The sequence below is a fragment of the Perognathus longimembris genome, chromosome 1 (genome assembly GCF_023159225.1).
Source record: "Perognathus longimembris pacificus isolate PPM17 chromosome 1, ASM2315922v1, whole genome shotgun sequence".
NCBI classification, from domain to species: Eukaryota; Metazoa; Chordata; class Mammalia; order Rodentia; family Heteromyidae; genus Perognathus; species Perognathus longimembris.
Window position 1 is genome coordinate 98,686,780 of NC_063161.1, and position 17,082 is coordinate 98,703,861.

Here is a 17,082-nt window from a genome sequence, read left to right on the forward strand (position 1 = left end):
CCTTAGGTTGTTTGCTCAAGGTTACCACTCTGACACAAGAGCCACAGCTATACTTCTAGATTTTTGGTGGTTAATTGGAAATAAGAGTCTTATGGACTTTCTTGCCTGGGCTGGCTTTGAACCATGATCCTCAGATCTCAGACTCCTGAGTAGCTAGGATTTTAGACATGAGCCACCAGTGCCTGTCTTTTACTTAAGAAAATCTATGTTCTTAAAGCTAGTATGTCAATTGTATGTGTATGGAAATACTGTGTAATAGTCAGCTCCTCCACAGCTCTGCTTTTCCAAGACATCACAGTGACAGGTTGAAGCCATCCATGATGGATATTCATAGCACAGAATATGACAGAGCTCTGAGCTCCCCCCATCCAGAGCTGGAGCTGGCTTTAAATGGCTCCCATGCTTCCTACTCCTATTTAAGGCTCGTTGGAGTGATACTACTTTCTGATTGTACAGGAAAGTGACCTATGGGGAGGACGGACAACCTTGATCTTTATAGTTTGCTTTAATAAATGAGACTATTAATGATTCTTAATTACACACATCGGTAATCAGCCAGAAGCTCCCAGAAGCATGACATGAAAATCAAGGGAATTGTGCACACTGAAATACCACTTTTCTAATTGTTTTGTAGTAAGGGTGGATAATTTTGTCCAGCCAAAACAATAGGGCAGGATCTATCGTCCTTTATGAAGGAATTTGTGACAATTTGTTAGGAATTTGTTAGGAAATTGGGTACAGTACCACAATAAGCCTCCAAGTGGCACTGTTCTCACAATTTTTTTTTTCTTCTTAATTTTTTCCCAATAAAGTCAGAGACAGATTGTTGAAGGGACTTTTTGGTACCCAGTTTGTAACTAGTTTTGTAGGCTGACACACACCAAACTATTAATGATGATTCTCTTAGGAGCAAGCAGAAATAAGTGTGAATTTGCTCTGTTTTGTTCTATATTTATATGTGACTATTTGTTTACCTCTGTAACCAGAAGAAAAAAAAAAAGGTAAGAAATCCATGAGCAGTGTATTCTGGGGTTGTCATTTCCAGGCAGTTGGCTGATTTTTCCAGTGTGCCTCTCTCATACATACTGTTGGGTTGTGGTTTATGTGTTTCAGATGTCGGATCGCAACTGTAGCCGGATGTCTTACTATGGTTCTGGCAATAATGATGTTCCAAGTTCAATGGCAGCTCCACGGCCAAGTAGCAAAAAGGTATGGAGCAGGACAGTGTGAGGATAATCCCACAAGGATTTTCCTGAGCCTATGATTGATGCTATCAAAATATCTATTGTTCCTGCCTAGATAGCCTGGGGTATGCACAAGGCATACATACAAACTCTTTCATAATTTTCTCATTTAGGGGGCATTTAAGTTCTCATTTGACCAATTTAACTATATATTAGAATTACCTAGAAGACTTCTGACATCTGATGGCTGGATCCTAGTCCCAAAGTTTCTGGCTCAATACATCTGAGCTGGGGCCCAAGAATGTGTTTTCCTAACAAGTTTCCAGCGAGTACTGTTCCAAGAACCACACTGAGAAGTTGGAGCCATTCTTTCTTCACAAGTGTGAATGACAATAATTAGGTGTAAGTTATTTCAATACTGTGAAAATACTTTTTCGTGAGTCTTTATGATTGGCCCCACTTATGAGTTCAGAAACTATACTAAGTGTAGCATTCCTTAAGCCAGTGAAATTACTCATAGTTCCAGGTGATATGCTCGAACAGACAGAAGGGATAAAAAGTCAGCTGTCTACCCAGTTTTCCCTTCTGCTACACAACCCTGGAGTCTCACTATTATAGTAGCTACTTACGTTGAGGTCTTGAATCTCTGTCAAAATCTGTGTGTGTGTGTGTGTGTGTGTGTGTGTGTGTGTGTGTGCACGTGTGCGTATGCATGTGTGCACATGTGAGTATAATTGAGGATAAGAATCTGTCAGACTTTCCTGCCCATGTTGACTTTGAGCCATGATCCTCAGAACTTAGCCTCTTCAGTAGCTAGTAATGTAGGTGTGAGCCAGCAGCACCCAGCAAGAATGTAATCCTAGTTTCTTGGGTGGCAGAGATTAGAGGATTATGGTTCAAGACCAACCTGGGCATAAAGGAGATTCTATTTTTCAACTACTAACTTAGGTATAGTGGCACATGCTTGCTCTGCCATCTATGGAAGGAATGATAATGGATAGACAAAGAGGGTTGCACTTGTCATCCCTAGCAACTTGAGAAAGCACTGGCAGGAAGATTGCAGCCCAGACCAGCCCAGGCATAAAGTGAGACCCTTCCTTGAAAGTAACTCATGCAGAAAAGGGCTGGAGGTATGCTTAAGTGGTGTTGCTCAAGTGGTAGAGCACCTGCTTTGCAAGTGTGAGGCCCTGAGTTCAATCCCCAGTACTACTACTGAAAAATCAAATTTGCTGATTGCATACAGTAAGTCCCCCACCATTTGCAATAGCCAGCAAGACAGGAAATGTTAACCAGATGAGGGCCACAAACGTTTGGCCTGGAGGAGGGAAAGATGGAAGCCCCTCTGGGCCTTGCCTTGTACTTTGCAGTAATGCAGGTCCATTATGTCAGCTGGGAGGTACCAGGAGTAAAAGGGAAGGATGCTGTCAGGTTAAGCATTAATTTTTCACCAACCCTAAACTTTGCAGTCACAGCCCCTTTGCAGGGACTGGTTACAAGCACCACTTTCCTTCTGAAAAAACAAACACTCTTTGAAGGAAGTGCTGGTGTCTCACGCCTGTAATCCTAGCTACTCAGGAGGCTGAGAGCTGAGGATCAAAATTCAAAGCCAGCCCAGCACGAGAAACTTTGTGAGACTCTTACCACTAGAAAACTGGAAATAGAGCTGTGGCTCAAAGTGGTAAATCACTAGCCTTGAGCACAAAAAGGCTCAGGGACAGTGCCCAGGCCCTGGCAAAATACAAACAAAATAAAAAAATAAAAAAACACTCTGCCTCCAGCCTAACTTCCTTAAGTTGGGTCCTATTTGATTTTACGATTGCCTTATTTTGACTTTAAATAACCAAAAGAAAAACATTTCATTTCAGGGGGAAGTTTAAGTGCTTCCTTGATAGCTCATCAAACAGAGTTTTGCTGCTTGGCTGTTTTATATAACCTCTGGAGCAAGGTGTTCTGGTAATAATGTTGCCCAGTAAGCAGCACAAATTACTTTAAGAAGCCGCTTATCCCTGTCTAATCTCTCCCTGCCATAAGACCCTGATAGTCAGGCTGACCTATTTCCAGAGGCTAACTTTGAGTGAGTCTGTCTTTCCTATATGGGAAGATGGAGAGATAGCAAGTTATGTCACATGCTGGCCACCTGCTAGATTAAAAGTCAACCCCATGCCCATCCCAGATGGCACAGCCTCACCTAAGCTCAACAGCAAGCGAATGTGCTCACAAATATGAAAATTACTGATATTTAACCTACCTCAAAAAAAAATGCAACCAGTTGATAAACTGACCTGACCAAGAATAGAAGTAATTTGAGGACACTGCACCAAGATATTCCATTTGTCTTCTTCTGATTTAGCTAAATAGATCTCTAATTTTAATATTCATAACTCTAATTTTTATATCCTTAGGAATTCATGAATTGGGCAGTATGCTTATTGTATTCTTTGGGTAATTTAAAGGATTGACAAAATCAATCAGTTAGAATCCATTTTTGTTTCAGGTTGACTTTAAACTTTAACTTCCACAATAAAAATGTCTTATTTAAAGCCAGGTGCTAGAGGCTCATGTCAATAATCCTAGCTACTCAGGAAGCTGAGAACTGAGGATCATAGTTCCAAGCCAGCCTGGGGAGGAAAGGCTGTGATACTCTTATCTCCAATTAACCAGCAAAAGCCAGAAGGAGGGCTGTGGCTCAAAGTGGTAGAGTACTGGCCTTGTGCACAAAAGCTCAAGGACAGTGCACAGGCCAAGCTCAAGACCCAGGATTGGCACAAAATAAGTGATATTTGGGTGTTCAAGTAGTTTTAATGTAACTATTGCCTATGCATTTTTTAAAAATCAGGTCATCTGTATGTATTGTATATTTTATAAGATGAATGAAAGCCACAGAAATTTCCCAGACACTGTTTTTAGTTAGCATGACCAATTATCTTGCTTTGCCAGAAATAAGAAGGTCCCTAAGATATATTTTGGCTTTATGATAAAGCATATATTTTATATCAAAATCCAAAAGCTAAGCCATTAATATCATAGCTAATATTTGACTTATGAATGGATGGTACTACAGCATGAATCATCTAGGAACACAGGAATTTAGAAGTCATGCATCAAGCCATTATTGTCTAGTAATGTAGAGGCTCCATTCCTAAACCCTTCTGATCACATTTGTTACATGAATCCATAGCGGATTATGCAAAGAAAAATTGTCCCGTCTAGAGGAGAATTTAGATGCTCTCTGATGAGCAGTCTTCAAAGAGTGGCTACAGCATGAGCATCTCCAGAAACTTGGTAGAAATACAAGTTCTCAAGCTCTATCCCAGATCCACTGGCGTAGTGTCTGCGCTTTGATACCTAGCCATCTATGCCTTATGAAGCTCACCAGGGGATCCTGATACACATTCAATTTTATGAGTGAAAAAAATAAAAAAGATCCAGAGGACAAAAGGCAGGATGCACTGTGTGTGGCCTATGTGGCCACATACCATGCATCCCCTCTGTGTACCACCAGCCCTGACCACTGGCCTGGAGTGCTGCGCAGAAAATTCAGTGTCACACGCGGGCCAAGTCTGTACCATCCAACCTAGCTCTCCTGCAAAGTGCCACCCCGGCCTTCTCCTGCCCACCAGAATGTTCCCCAGCCTCAGGTTATTTGGGCACCAGTTCTGCCACTCATCATGTCTGTGGCCATGCACAGTAGCATAGTAAACTGGCGGGGGGTTGGGGGGGAAACAGAAAGAAAAGTGGTTTGGGGGATCACAGACTTGCGTCACAGGCTGGTTTCTGTGCTTGTCCTTTAGCACTTCCATGAGGAGCTTGCCCTGCAGATGGTGGTGAGCACTGGGATGGTGAGAGAAACAGTCTTCAAGTACTCCTGGTTCTTCTTTGAGCTTCTGGTGAGTTCCTTGTGTGTATGTATGTATGTGTGCTCCACAGGGCAAGGAAAGTACCTGGGAGATAAGTGGCTGGGCTTCTTCATATTAGGGACACAGAACTTGACTGTTCCTCAACAACTGACAACCAACACATGTGTCACTCTCTCGGGTTCCTCACCTAGCCAAGCCACCATCCTCTCTCTAGTGCCCTTGCAATATTTTCCCTTTCCTTTTCCTGAATCCATTTTTGCCTTTGGCCCATCCATCCTGCACAGGGAAACCTGCACATTAAACAAATACATCACTCCTCTCTTTGAAACTCTCCAATGATTTTCAACAGATTGAGAATAAAGCACACGTCTTTCAATGGCTAAAAGCCCTTGCAATAGCTGGGCCTGTAATCCTAGCTACTCAGAAGGCTGAGATCTGAGGATTGCGGTTCAAAGCCAGCCCCGGCAGAAAGTCTATGAGACTCTTTTGTTTTTGTTTTAAATTAACTTTTTTTTTTTTTTTGGCCAGTCCTGGGCCTTGGACTTAGGGCCTGAGCACTGTCCCTGGCTTCTTTTTGCTCAAGGATAGCATTCTGCCATTTGAGCCACAGCACCACTTCTGGCAGTTTTCTAAATATGTGGTGCTGAGGAATTGAACCCAGGGTTTCATGTATACGAGACAAGCACTCTTGCCACTAGGCCATATTCCCAGTCCCAAGTCTATGGGACTCTTTATCTCCACTTAACCAGAAGTGGAGCTGTGGCTCAAGTGGTAGAGCACTAACCTTGAGCAAAGGAGCTCAGGGACAGTGCATAGGCCCTGAGTTCAAGCCCCACAACTAACAACAACCAAAAAAGCCCTGTCTAATTCTATTATTCCCTCTATATTTAATGGACCTCAGTGTCCTGGGTAGCTAGGATCGCACAGATTTTCTTTTAGTTCTCTCTAGAACTGCAGAATAAAATTAGGAAAGAGGAAGCAATGTGGATTTCCCCTACCTTGCCAGGTGACCTCAAAGCTCACCTCCAATGCACAAGTCCATGCCACCTCTGCTCTGTGTACTACACAGAGTAAAGGTCTTGAGAATTTTGTCTCATTCAGCACCAGAGTTATGCATCCTAAAATCCCAGGTGGTTAAAACAAGTGATGGCAGCTTACCAGTTTTGGGGTAAGAGCATCAGCCCTAAGAAACATAAGCTGTATGTTCAGGCAAGGCTGGTCACAAAATGCACTCCCCTGTTTTTCTTGAGGAGGGAGAAGCCAGATCTTCCCCATTCCAAAGTCAACTTCAGTGTAGTGCTGTCATTTTTCTTTCATTCCCAGCCATCATGAACACACCATTGCTGACCTAGGCAGTTCTCCATGAGCTCAGTTTCACAGTTTGCATGCTTTGCAGGTACATTTTCTGAGCTTCACATAATCCCAGTAACAGCTGGCATCTGGGAAGAAGGAAAGAGAATAACATCCCAAAGTACACTGAGCATCTTACTCTATCTCTGCCAGGTCCATTTTAAAGCATTATCTTAGATAATCCCTGTACCACCCTGAGGCAGGGTTCGTGTGACTGAGGCCTAGAGAAAGTTGGAGTCAGAGAAGAGGTCCATATGGCAGGGGCGTGAGCCCTACACAAACACTGGCACTGGCACACTCACACTGTGGCAAGGATTAAGCCAATAGAGGTGACTAGATGCCAAACCTCTCTATTCTCCCCATTGACACCCACCCCCCCAGCCTCTCATTGGTCAATTCAGTGGAAACCAAAGGGAGGGTAAGGGGCCATTGATGCCTGCACAGACACCTCTGCAGCATTCAGTGATAAAGAAGGACAAGAAACCATGAGAAGGCTGTGATCGAAGCAAATGGAAACCACCAGACCCCCACCCTATACTGTACAAAGAAATTGATCTCAGACTCAGTCCTCCATGAATTTTATAGACTTACCTAATTGAGGTCCGGAAAGTTACTTAAAAGCAAAATAGCATCCCCTCCCCTACACTTAAAGAGAAAGAAATAACAGCCCACACCCTGGGCAGCTTAATACCCAACTGATGATGATTGATCGGTATGAGGATAGCCAGGTACTAATAAACAACTACTTTGTCTTGAGAACTGGGCAGCACAAACCTGGGATGAATTTCACATTTGCTAATCAATAAGCCCCCTCCCCCAGCTTCTAGAAACTGCTGAGCCAAATCTTGGAGACCAGAGGTAAATGGGCGACCTAGGTTATTCCTTTAGGCCAATAAGTACTGCACTGAGGGATTCTTGAGAGATACCTCTACTTTGAAGGCCAGTATAGGAAAAACAAAAACAAAAACCAACATTTTTCCTATTCTCACCCAACCTACAAATAATGGGCCAAACATTCATTTGTATTTCTGCTGAGTAGTATTCTCAGCAGACTTGGGGACACAGTGGCTGGCAGATTGCTGAAGTTCTGAAAAGAGGCCATTAGTTGAAAGTACAATATTGTGAGAATTATTTATTTGCTTGTGTTATGTCAAGTCGTGAAACGACCACCAAGAAGGCCACCGAGACTCAGATGTTCTGAAATGCAAAAGCAAGGCTTTATTCAGGCAAGCTGCAACTCGGGCCTCGTCCTACCTGCTGACACAGCGGAGGTTAGGAGGAAGCCCCGAGCTGTGATTGCACAGGGCTTATAAAGTCAAAAAAACAAAGTTACAGCAATCAGGTGTTCAAGCAAGCAAGATTAGGACACAGGTACAAATCTGATTGGCTCAGGGCTCAAGGAACAGGGTTGGAGGCATTCTGGGGGCAGTTAGAGTTAAGCATTCCCAGAGGTTAGAGTTCTTGACCGGCTGGGCCCTAATAAGCTTGTCCTGGGTTTGCTCACAGGGCCTACTTATCTCAGGTTCGGGTGGTAAAATGGGGTTTGCATGGTAAAGTGGGGCCTGACTTCAAAGTCTGGCTCTTTATTTCCCCCTTTTCTCTTTGGTACCTTGGGAGCCAATCATGGCCCCATTCTGTCCATTTCAATGGCTTGCATGTCTAGGGGATGATATAGAGATAAGGCATGGGCCAATAGGGCCCAAAGTAGTAACCAAAAACAACTCTGGTCCTTTGGTTTTAAAGGGGGGCTGATGGGTGAAGATCATCCATCTTCTGTAGCTTCTTCAGGCTGACTGAGGGACATTGACCTTATCTAGCCAGGAACCTATAACTTTAGTCTACTTTACCAAGGGACTGCAGGATTACTTCAAACTGGAAATTAACTTTCAGCTATACAAACTTGTCATTAGCTGTATAGTGTTTAAGATCCAAAAGTCAGCAACAAAATAATACATAAACTTCTCAGCTGTGCTCTAAGGGTCGGGTGGCTATACCCATATTCCTGAGCAAGCCCCAAACTACCAATGCCTTCTTGCATGGGACTTTACAGGACTCCTGCTAGTTACTAAAATAAGGGGGTCACCCTACTTTGGAGTGAGCTGCCAAAATAGCATCAACATTAGACTGGGTAGCAAGGAAAGAAGGCAAAAAGAAAATTATAACAGTATTCAGTCTAACTTTCTTTTCTTGAGGCCAAGGCGAAGCGGCTGAGTCAAGTGCTTGGAGACCTCCAATGTTCCACCACGGTAGTCTTTGTCCAGGGCAAAGGGGTCAGCTGGCCTGGCGTGGGAGCAATGGACCCAAGTGGTGATGCCGTCTACCTTGAGGGCAGTGGGAGTAGTCAGTAGCACCATGTAGGGTCCCTTCCACCGTGGTTCTAAGGATTTGGGGTTATGCCTCCAGACGAACACCCAGTCTCCTGGTCTGAATAAACGTGGGGTAGGGACAGAAGCAGAATCATATAATGCTTTAAGTTGGGGCCACATATTCTTGTGCATGAGCTGCAAATAAGTTTACACAAAAATTCAGTATCATCCAAATCAGCAAGCAATTCAGTCTGAAGGCTAGGGATAATGGGCGGGGGGTACCTGTACATTATTTCAAAAGGAGTAAAGCCAAGCTGATAGGGAGAATTTCTTACTCTAAGCAGAGCAAAAGGAAGGAGTGACACCCAGTCTGCACCAGTCTCTAAGGCCAATTTAGTTAAGGTCTCTTTTAGAGTCCGATTCATTCTCTCTACCTGTCCTGAACTCTGGGGTCTATAAGCACAATGCAATCTCCAATCCATCCCCAGTGCAGCGGCTATTCCCTGACTTACTTTTGAGACGAAGGCTGGTCTGTTGTCCGACCCAATGGTGGATGGGAAGCCATACCTGGGTAGGATTTCTTCCAGGATTTTCTTAGCCACTCCATTCACGGTCTCATGCTTTGTTGGATAGGCTTCAACCCATCCTGAAAAGGTGTCTACAAAAACTAGCAAATATTTGTATCCAAATTTTCCAGGTTTAATTTCTGTGAAATATACTTCCCAATACATGCCTGGCCTATCCTATCCCCATGGAGGCAAGCTCCTTTAATAACTTGTTGATTGGGGGCATTGGTGAGCTGTCAGGCCTTGCAATTTTTAACAATATCTTCAATAAGTTGATCTTCTTGTCTAATTTTCACTTTGGAGTGTCGGAGCAAGTCCTGCATTCTTCGGGTTCCCATGTGAGAAGCTTGGTGGATTCTCTTAAGGATCCCCTTACCCAGCCCTTGTGGCAGGATAAGTTTCCCTTCACAAGTTTTCCACCAGTCATCGTTTCCTTCTCTGTCCAGGGTTTTGTGGGCCATGGGAATTTTCTTTATCCACTCCAAGTCTTCTTGGGAATACTGGGGCACAGGAGGCAAAGCTCGTGGCCCTGGGTCTACTAGAGTCAATACTTCTGCTCTGGGCTGGAGGGCTGCTTTCTTGGCTGCCTGATCGGCCAGATTATTCCCTCTAGTCACCGAATCAACTCCCTTTTGATGACCCGGACAGTGCATAATGGCAATGTTTGCTGGTTCCCATAGGACCCGGATGAGGCTTAAAATCTCCTGCTTGACAGGGGCTTCCAGAAGGCTTTTCTTGATTGCCTCAAAGGCTTTTTGCATCTGCTCAGTCCAATGAAATTCTGGGAGGTGTTTGGTGGCTTCATATAGAGGCTTGGCCATCTCAGCGAACCCAGGTATCCACAGCCAGCAAAAGCCTGCTGTTCCCAGGAACTCTGACTTGTCTGGCTGACTTAGGCACAGGGATTTTTAGCACAGTCTCTTTATGTGCATCCAACAGCCAGTGCTTGCCCTCTTAATATGAAGCCCAGATAGGTGACTTCAGGTTTACAAATTTGTGCCTTTTAACAATCTAGTTTGTAAAAGCTTTTTTCCTGACTGGCTGGGGAACTGATTTCTGATGACCTAAAAAAATGCCTACATTACCTTTGCAGGCCTTTAACAGATCTCAATAAGGACACAATCTGGGCTGGGGATATGGCCTCGTCGCAAGAGTGCTTGCCTCATATACATGAGGCCCTGGGTTCAATTCCCCAGCACCATATATACAGAAAATGGCTCAAGTGGCAGAGTGCTAGCCTTGAGCAAAAAGAAGCCAGGGACAGTGCTCAGGCCCTGAGTCCAAGGCCCAGGACTGGCCAAAAAAAAAAAGAATAAGGACACAATCTCAGGTCTACAAGCTTTCTTTCCTGAACAGGTGTACCAGCTTAAAATTCTCACTGCCATTCAGGGCTTTGAGTAGATGCGGGGGGTTGGGGTTTTAAACTATCCTCTCATTTGACAAACCTAGCTTTACTACCCACTATCACAGATGACTGGCAAGTTCCTGCCCAGTAGACAGTCATGGGCATTAGAAAGGCATGCTTACGAACTATTCTTCTAGGACTTCCGGCTTTGATTAACTTTTGAAATGCCAAACAGGAGTGAGTGACTCTAGGGTCTGACACCATCTCTGCCATCCAAGCAGTGGCTTACTGCCTCTGGATGCTCCATCACTTTTGTCCCAGGAGTGACTTTTCACTGGACTTGGACTCCGGGCCTGAGTGCTGTCCCTCAGCTCTCCAGCTCAAGACTAGCTCCCTACCACTTTGAGCCTCAAAGCAACTCACGACTCTGTTCCCAGCACTCTGCTGGCTGATTAGAGATGAAGACTCTCACAGGGACCTTTCTTTGCCAGGGCTGGCTTTGAACTGCAGATTTCAGATCAATGAGTCTTACAAGAGGCCACTTTACTCCAATTAAAAGCAACAAGGTGGTCCACACAGAAATAGTTTTTAAGCATGCTCTTACCTGAAACTTATTAAGGGCTGATGTTGCATCTTGACAAACTTGTAGGAATCACCTGACCTTCTCTGTGGGCCTGCTGGAAACTGTTACAAAAAACCCACAAAGGTAGCCATAATTCTCCTTTTCTCACTTTGCAATAATCATTTAGGACAATTTTACTTCCACATTTCTTATCTAGAGATGTATTCTTGATTTCCAAAGCCTTTTTACTAACCTCTGCTTTAACACTAACACTTTCGCTTTTATCTGCATTGGGAAAACTCTGAAGCTTACAGGTATTCTGAAACCAGGTGCCGCCCTTTGCCTCCGGGCTGCTTGTTTCAAAAGAGCCTCTTTTTTTTTTCTTCAGTCCCAGTTACCGCATGGCATGAAGACCTTTGAACTCAAATGACAATTTTTCCTTAATGCAAGAATTAAAATTACAGAATTAGAAATACTTATCCATCCAGCTTTTCAATAAATTAGTGAGACACATTAGCCCATTTTGCCATTTCTTCCTACATACATAGAGTTAATGAGAGTTTACTTCTATCCCCATTAGTTTAATATATATCCTTTAAAATCCAAATTACAAAAATAGCATAGGAATCAAATCACATCAGATAAATAAACTTTTTAAACAATTAAAAAACTTTTCCAATTCTTAGTACCTCTCAAGGGGCAGTTTTAGAAATTCCAGTCAAATCATTCATTTTTACCACAAGGTTTCCAATGTTCACCTGAAAACAAGAGACAAAAGAAAGGCCTCCATTGGCCTGTCCTACCGAACGGCCTATCTACTCCTCAGAGCTTGATGAACTGTCTTGGTGCCAGCTTGTCCTCTTCCACCATGAATGAACACCCCCTTATGGCTGTCCCACCATGTGGATTCCCTCCAGGGCCTGTGCCACCATGTGGGCTGGCTAAGCTGCACCTTTTCCAGATCACCCCTCACTCCTGTGGATAGGCACACAGGCCCATCCCAGGTTTTTCCTGTCCTTTCCTATTGGTCTTTGAACTGAGAAACCCAAGAAGTTTTTTTTTAACAGTGATAAACCTTTACATCCAAATTTCTGATACTTAGCTCTGATTCTTTTAATTAAACAAATTTTTTAACTATAGTTCCTCTTTAAAACAATGCAATAATCCTTTGAAGCATTTGGTAATGCCCAAACTAGATGACCATTTGAATTTAAACTTAAACTCACTCAATTTTACATCATACTAACAGTCTTGAACATGTTCACACTCACACATGCACACACACACATACATATTCAAAATATCTTAAAGCGTGCAAAATAAGCATCGGCCGTACATTTTCCAGTGGCAAGAGGTATTTTTGTCAATCTTACTCCTGCAACACCCAAATTTTAAGACAAAACCTTTAACAAATGATTTTAGTATTCTCCAGCCTCATTTTCTAGGGCTTGATAGTCTTAGTAAAACATTTTTAAAACATTTTAGCACACCAAATAATTTTCTGCTTAAGTAGGCTGGGTGGGGGTCCCCCCAGAGTTCTTTCTGTGGACACTCACACTCTGATTGTGAACCATCGCCTGTACATCTTTCCAATGAGCTATGCAGGTTTGACACAAAAGAGACTGTCAGACTTACAAATAACACAGAGACGACAGCGCTGCGCGGTGGGGTCACTCCCTGCCACCTGCGGATGGCTTGGGCTGGCCCCGCGTCTGCCCCTGTCGGCGGCTGTGGGTCAGGACTCGGGGCTGATGCGTCTGTGTCCTGGGCTGTCGGTGCCTGTGAGTTGACTGGGCAGGACCGTCTGGAGCAGAGGGCACAGCTGAAACATTTTCCTCAGAGTCCTTCTCTTGTAGAGTTAACTGAGTTGGGAAGTATGGAGGGGGAAACATTTCCTCCTCCATGCTTCCTCCCTGGAGGACAGGTGGGTACAATTTCTTCTCTTCCTTCTTGGTTTCTCTCTTGTCTGGATGGCCCAAACGAGGTGTGTAGATTAGGCATTGCAAAGTCCTGATCTTACCTATGTCAAAGCTCCCCTCGGGTGGCCAATTAGTTCCCTGAAAGGTGGGCCATTCTGGCTTGCACAGGGTGATCCACTTTTCCTTCTTAAGGGCCACATTCTGGTTCTGAGCTATCTCCTTAACCTCCCTCCAGTGAGCTAGGATCAAGTCTAGGGGGCTAGATGGAGGTCCCCAAGATAGAATGTTACCCATAGCTCTGATCAGATGTTCAGTCCAAAAGGCTACAAAAAACAAAACAATTAATACAATACAAAAGGAGGAAAACACACAGGCCTGAGAACAAGAAAAGCTTCAAGTTGGAGATGGAGATCTCCCAAGTTGGCCCACAACCTCCTGCAAGGGTGCAGAAGGAGTGGACCCAAGTTGGCCCATAACCTCCTGCAAGGGTGCAGAAGGCGTGGACCCAAGTTCAAGGCGGGATTCGGTCCCCCTTCAAGGGTGGAGAGTCTGGGGCGTCCTCCAGTCTCCCCAGGATTGCCGAGTAAGCGTGTCCGCTTCGACAACCCCTTCAAGAAATAAGCAAAAGCAAAACAGACAAACAGACAAATTACAAGACAAGACAAATGAACAGCGCTGTTTTCTTGCCTTTGGAGTCTGGGGTCTTGGGGGGGGGGGGTCTCTGGGGCTATCCCGGACGAGCCCCCAAATGTTATGCCAAGTCACGAAACGACCACCAAGAAGGCCATCGAGACTCAGACGTTCCAAAATGCAAAAGCAAGGCAAGACTTTATTTAGGCGAGCTGCAACTCCGGCCTCGTCCTACCCACCGACACAGCGGAGATTAGGAGAAAGCCCCAAGCTGCGATTGCACAGGGCTTATAAAGGCAAAAAACAAAGTTACAGCCATCAGGTGTTCAAGTAAGACAAAAAACAAAGTTACAGCAATCAGGTGTTTAAGCAAGCAAGATTAGGACACGGGTACAAATCTGATTGGCTGAGGGCTCGAGGCACAGGGTTGGAGGCATTCTGGGGGCAGTTAGAGTTAAGCATTCCCAGAGGTTAGAGTTCTTGACCGGCTGGGCCCTAATAAGCTTGTCCTGGGTTTGCTCACAGGGCCTGCTTATCTCAGGTTCAGGTGGTAAAGTGGGCTTCGTGTGGTAAAGTGGGGCCTGACTTCAAAGTCTGGCTCTTCAGATTGTAAGATGGCCAAACTTAACACCCTGAACACCACAGTGAGCTCTAAAAGCAGAGGGGAGAGGGGGAGGAGGAGCAGCCAGAAGAGAGTCAGGACTGGAGTTGCCCAAACAAAAAGAACTGGTCTGCCTTGGCCCCTGGTGAGGAGTGCAGCAAGAAAAAAAATGCTTTTATTAAACAGAAATGATGTGGTGGCCCCATCCCCCTTCACGTCCTCTCACTACATTTGTGGGGTGTGACCATACCAGTGAATAAGCTGGGGAAACTGGAGTTCCTTATACCAAAGATCTTACACAATCTTAGCCTCTTAGGTCTTCCCCAAGCTGGCCATGGCCTTATCTGCAACATGAAATACATAAGGACTACCTCTCTCTTTTTCTTCTTTAGCCTTCTGTTTTAACTTTGCTTGCATGACAACAAAAAAATGTCCATCCTGATTCTCTGAGAAACAAAAAATCTTCTATTGGTGCAGAACCCTGCAGTTTGGTTCTCCCAAATAGTGTTTGGAATGAAAGTCAATTTCCATGCAATGATCCAACCTTGAGCTTGGAGACAGATGCAGGTGCTTCAACATCCAGGGCCATTACTTTTTTGCAGTAACTCTGACTTAGACTAGACAAATTTGTGGGAATGACCCTGGAGCATAGGTGCCCAACCATGAGACCTCCCAGATTTTCCCCAGTGTCTCTCAGTAATTTCTTTTTCTTTTATTTATTTATTTATTTATTTATTTATTTTGCCAGTCCTGCGGCTTGGACTCAGGGCCTGAGCACTGTCCCTGGCTTCTTTTTGCTCAAGGCCAGCACTCTGCCACTTGAGCCACAGCGCCACTTCTGGCCGTTTTTTGTATAAGTGGTCATGGGGAATTAAACTCAGGGCCTCATGTATACAAGGCAAGCACTCTTGCCACTAGGCCATATCCCCAGCCCCTCTCTCAGCAATTTCTGATAAAGCTGAAGAGGTTTGTGTTTACTCATGAATCTCCTAGCTCCACAAAGAAATCTAAAACATAAATACAACCCTATTTTAAATTATAGTAGGTATTTTTCTCAAAAAGGGCAGAAGGACTAGGAGTTAATTCCAGGCCAGCCTGGGCTAAATAGCCCCTCTCTGTCTCAAAGCCAGGGAATGGGCTCATAGCTTAGTGGTAGAGTGCTTGCTTGCCTAGCATGCACAAGGTTCTAAGTTCAGTTCCCAGTACAGTAAACAACAATTTGGTAGGCATTGAGTTGGTATTATACTAGTTGCCAATTGGTAGATAGATAGGTAAGATAAATAAGATAGATAAGATAGACATAGTTTAAATTTACAGAAGTGGAAAACATCCCATTCATAGACTATAGATTTTTTTCTGGAAAATCTCCACTTTCTCTTTCATCTTGGAACTCAAAATCGGAGAGCCATTTCTTCCCTATTTGCATGCTCTCTTGCTCTCTTTCTCTCTCTCCCCCCCCCCCCCTCTCTCTCTCTCTCTCTCTCTCTCTCTCTCTCTCTCTCTCTCTCCCTCTCATGGGGCTTGAACTTGGCTCCTGGGCACTGTCCCTGAGTTTTTTTGCTCAAGGCTAGCACTCTACCACTTTGAGCTACAGCTCTACTTCTGGTTTTCTGGTGGTTAAGTGGAGATAAGAGTCTCATGGACTTCCCTGCCTGAGCTGGCTTTGAACCACAATCTTCATATCTCAGTCTCTTGAGTAGCTAGGATTACAGGTATGAGCCACTAGCACCCAGTATCTCCCCTATTTTCTTTACTAAACATTCAGGAGTAGAAAAGTTAATAGGAAACAGTGTCTTTACAGTCCTGTGTCATGTTCTATGACACCTGACACTTTCGTGGTTGTTGGAGCCAAGCCAAGCTCTGCCTTCATGGATGGAGAATGAGGAGGAGGAAGGGGGGGGGGAGGTCTTTTGACACTGGAACTGAAGAATTAAAGCTCCTGGCTTTGTCAGCAGCAAGAAGGAAGCCCCCTGACTCGGGGTCAAGAAGAGGACATACTCCCCACCTCCTGCTTCTATGGCAACCATTTGTGTATCAGAAGCATTTTGTAATCCTGAGCCAGCCTGGACACCACCAGCACCAATAAAGTGTGGGAGTCCATTGTGAGAAAGCCTTTCTTTAATCTGTCCCTGTTTGGCACATTGTACAAACAACTCACCAGTCTCCATGTTGACACCTCCCCTGTTCCTCCGTAGGTGAAAAGCATGGCAGAGTATGTACATAACCTGGACAAACGTGACAGTTTTCGGAGAACTCGTTTCTCTGACCGCTTCCAAGATGACATAACTACCATTGTCAATGTGGTCACCTCGGAAATTGCAGCTCTTTTAGTGAAGCCTCAGAAGGTAAATTGTGTAAATCCTTTAGTGAGTGTGCCGGTCCTGGGGTTTGAACTCAGGGTCTGGGTGCTCTCCCGGAGTTTTTGTGCTCAAGGCCTGCATGCTACCTCATATGCCGTGGCTCTACTGGCTTTTTTGGTGTTTACATGGAGATAAGAGTTTCACAGACTTTCCTGCCTGAGCTAGCTTCAAACTGTGATCCTCAGATCTCAGCTTCCTGAGTAGCAACAGTTACAGATGTAAGCCATAGTGCCCAGCCAAAATAAGCATCATTTTAAACAGTAGGTAAATGCAATCACGCATGATATACAGTATGTTCCACTAGAACTGGACTAGGGATTTGTATAAATTGCTAGGTGGACTATCATGTAAATAATCATATCAGTATAGGTATGAAAGAAATTGTTCCTGCTCCTAAGGAGC

General features: G+C 44.4%; 1 protein-coding gene across 3 annotated transcripts in view; it reads left to right on the forward strand.

The window, feature by feature from the left end:
• Positions 1–17,082, forward strand: part of Dock8 (dedicator of cytokinesis 8) — a 181,205-nt gene that overhangs the window by 111,045 nt on the left and 53,078 nt on the right. For all 3 annotated transcript variants that reach the window (XM_048332994.1, XM_048333003.1, XM_048333012.1), the window contains exons 23-25: positions 1,114–1,209; positions 4,976–5,071; positions 16,516–16,665. In XM_048332994.1, the coding sequence (XP_048188951.1) occupies positions 1,114–1,209; positions 4,976–5,071; positions 16,516–16,665 (342 nt within the window). The remainder of the gene's footprint in view (positions 1–1,113; positions 1,210–4,975; positions 5,072–16,515; positions 16,666–17,082) is intronic.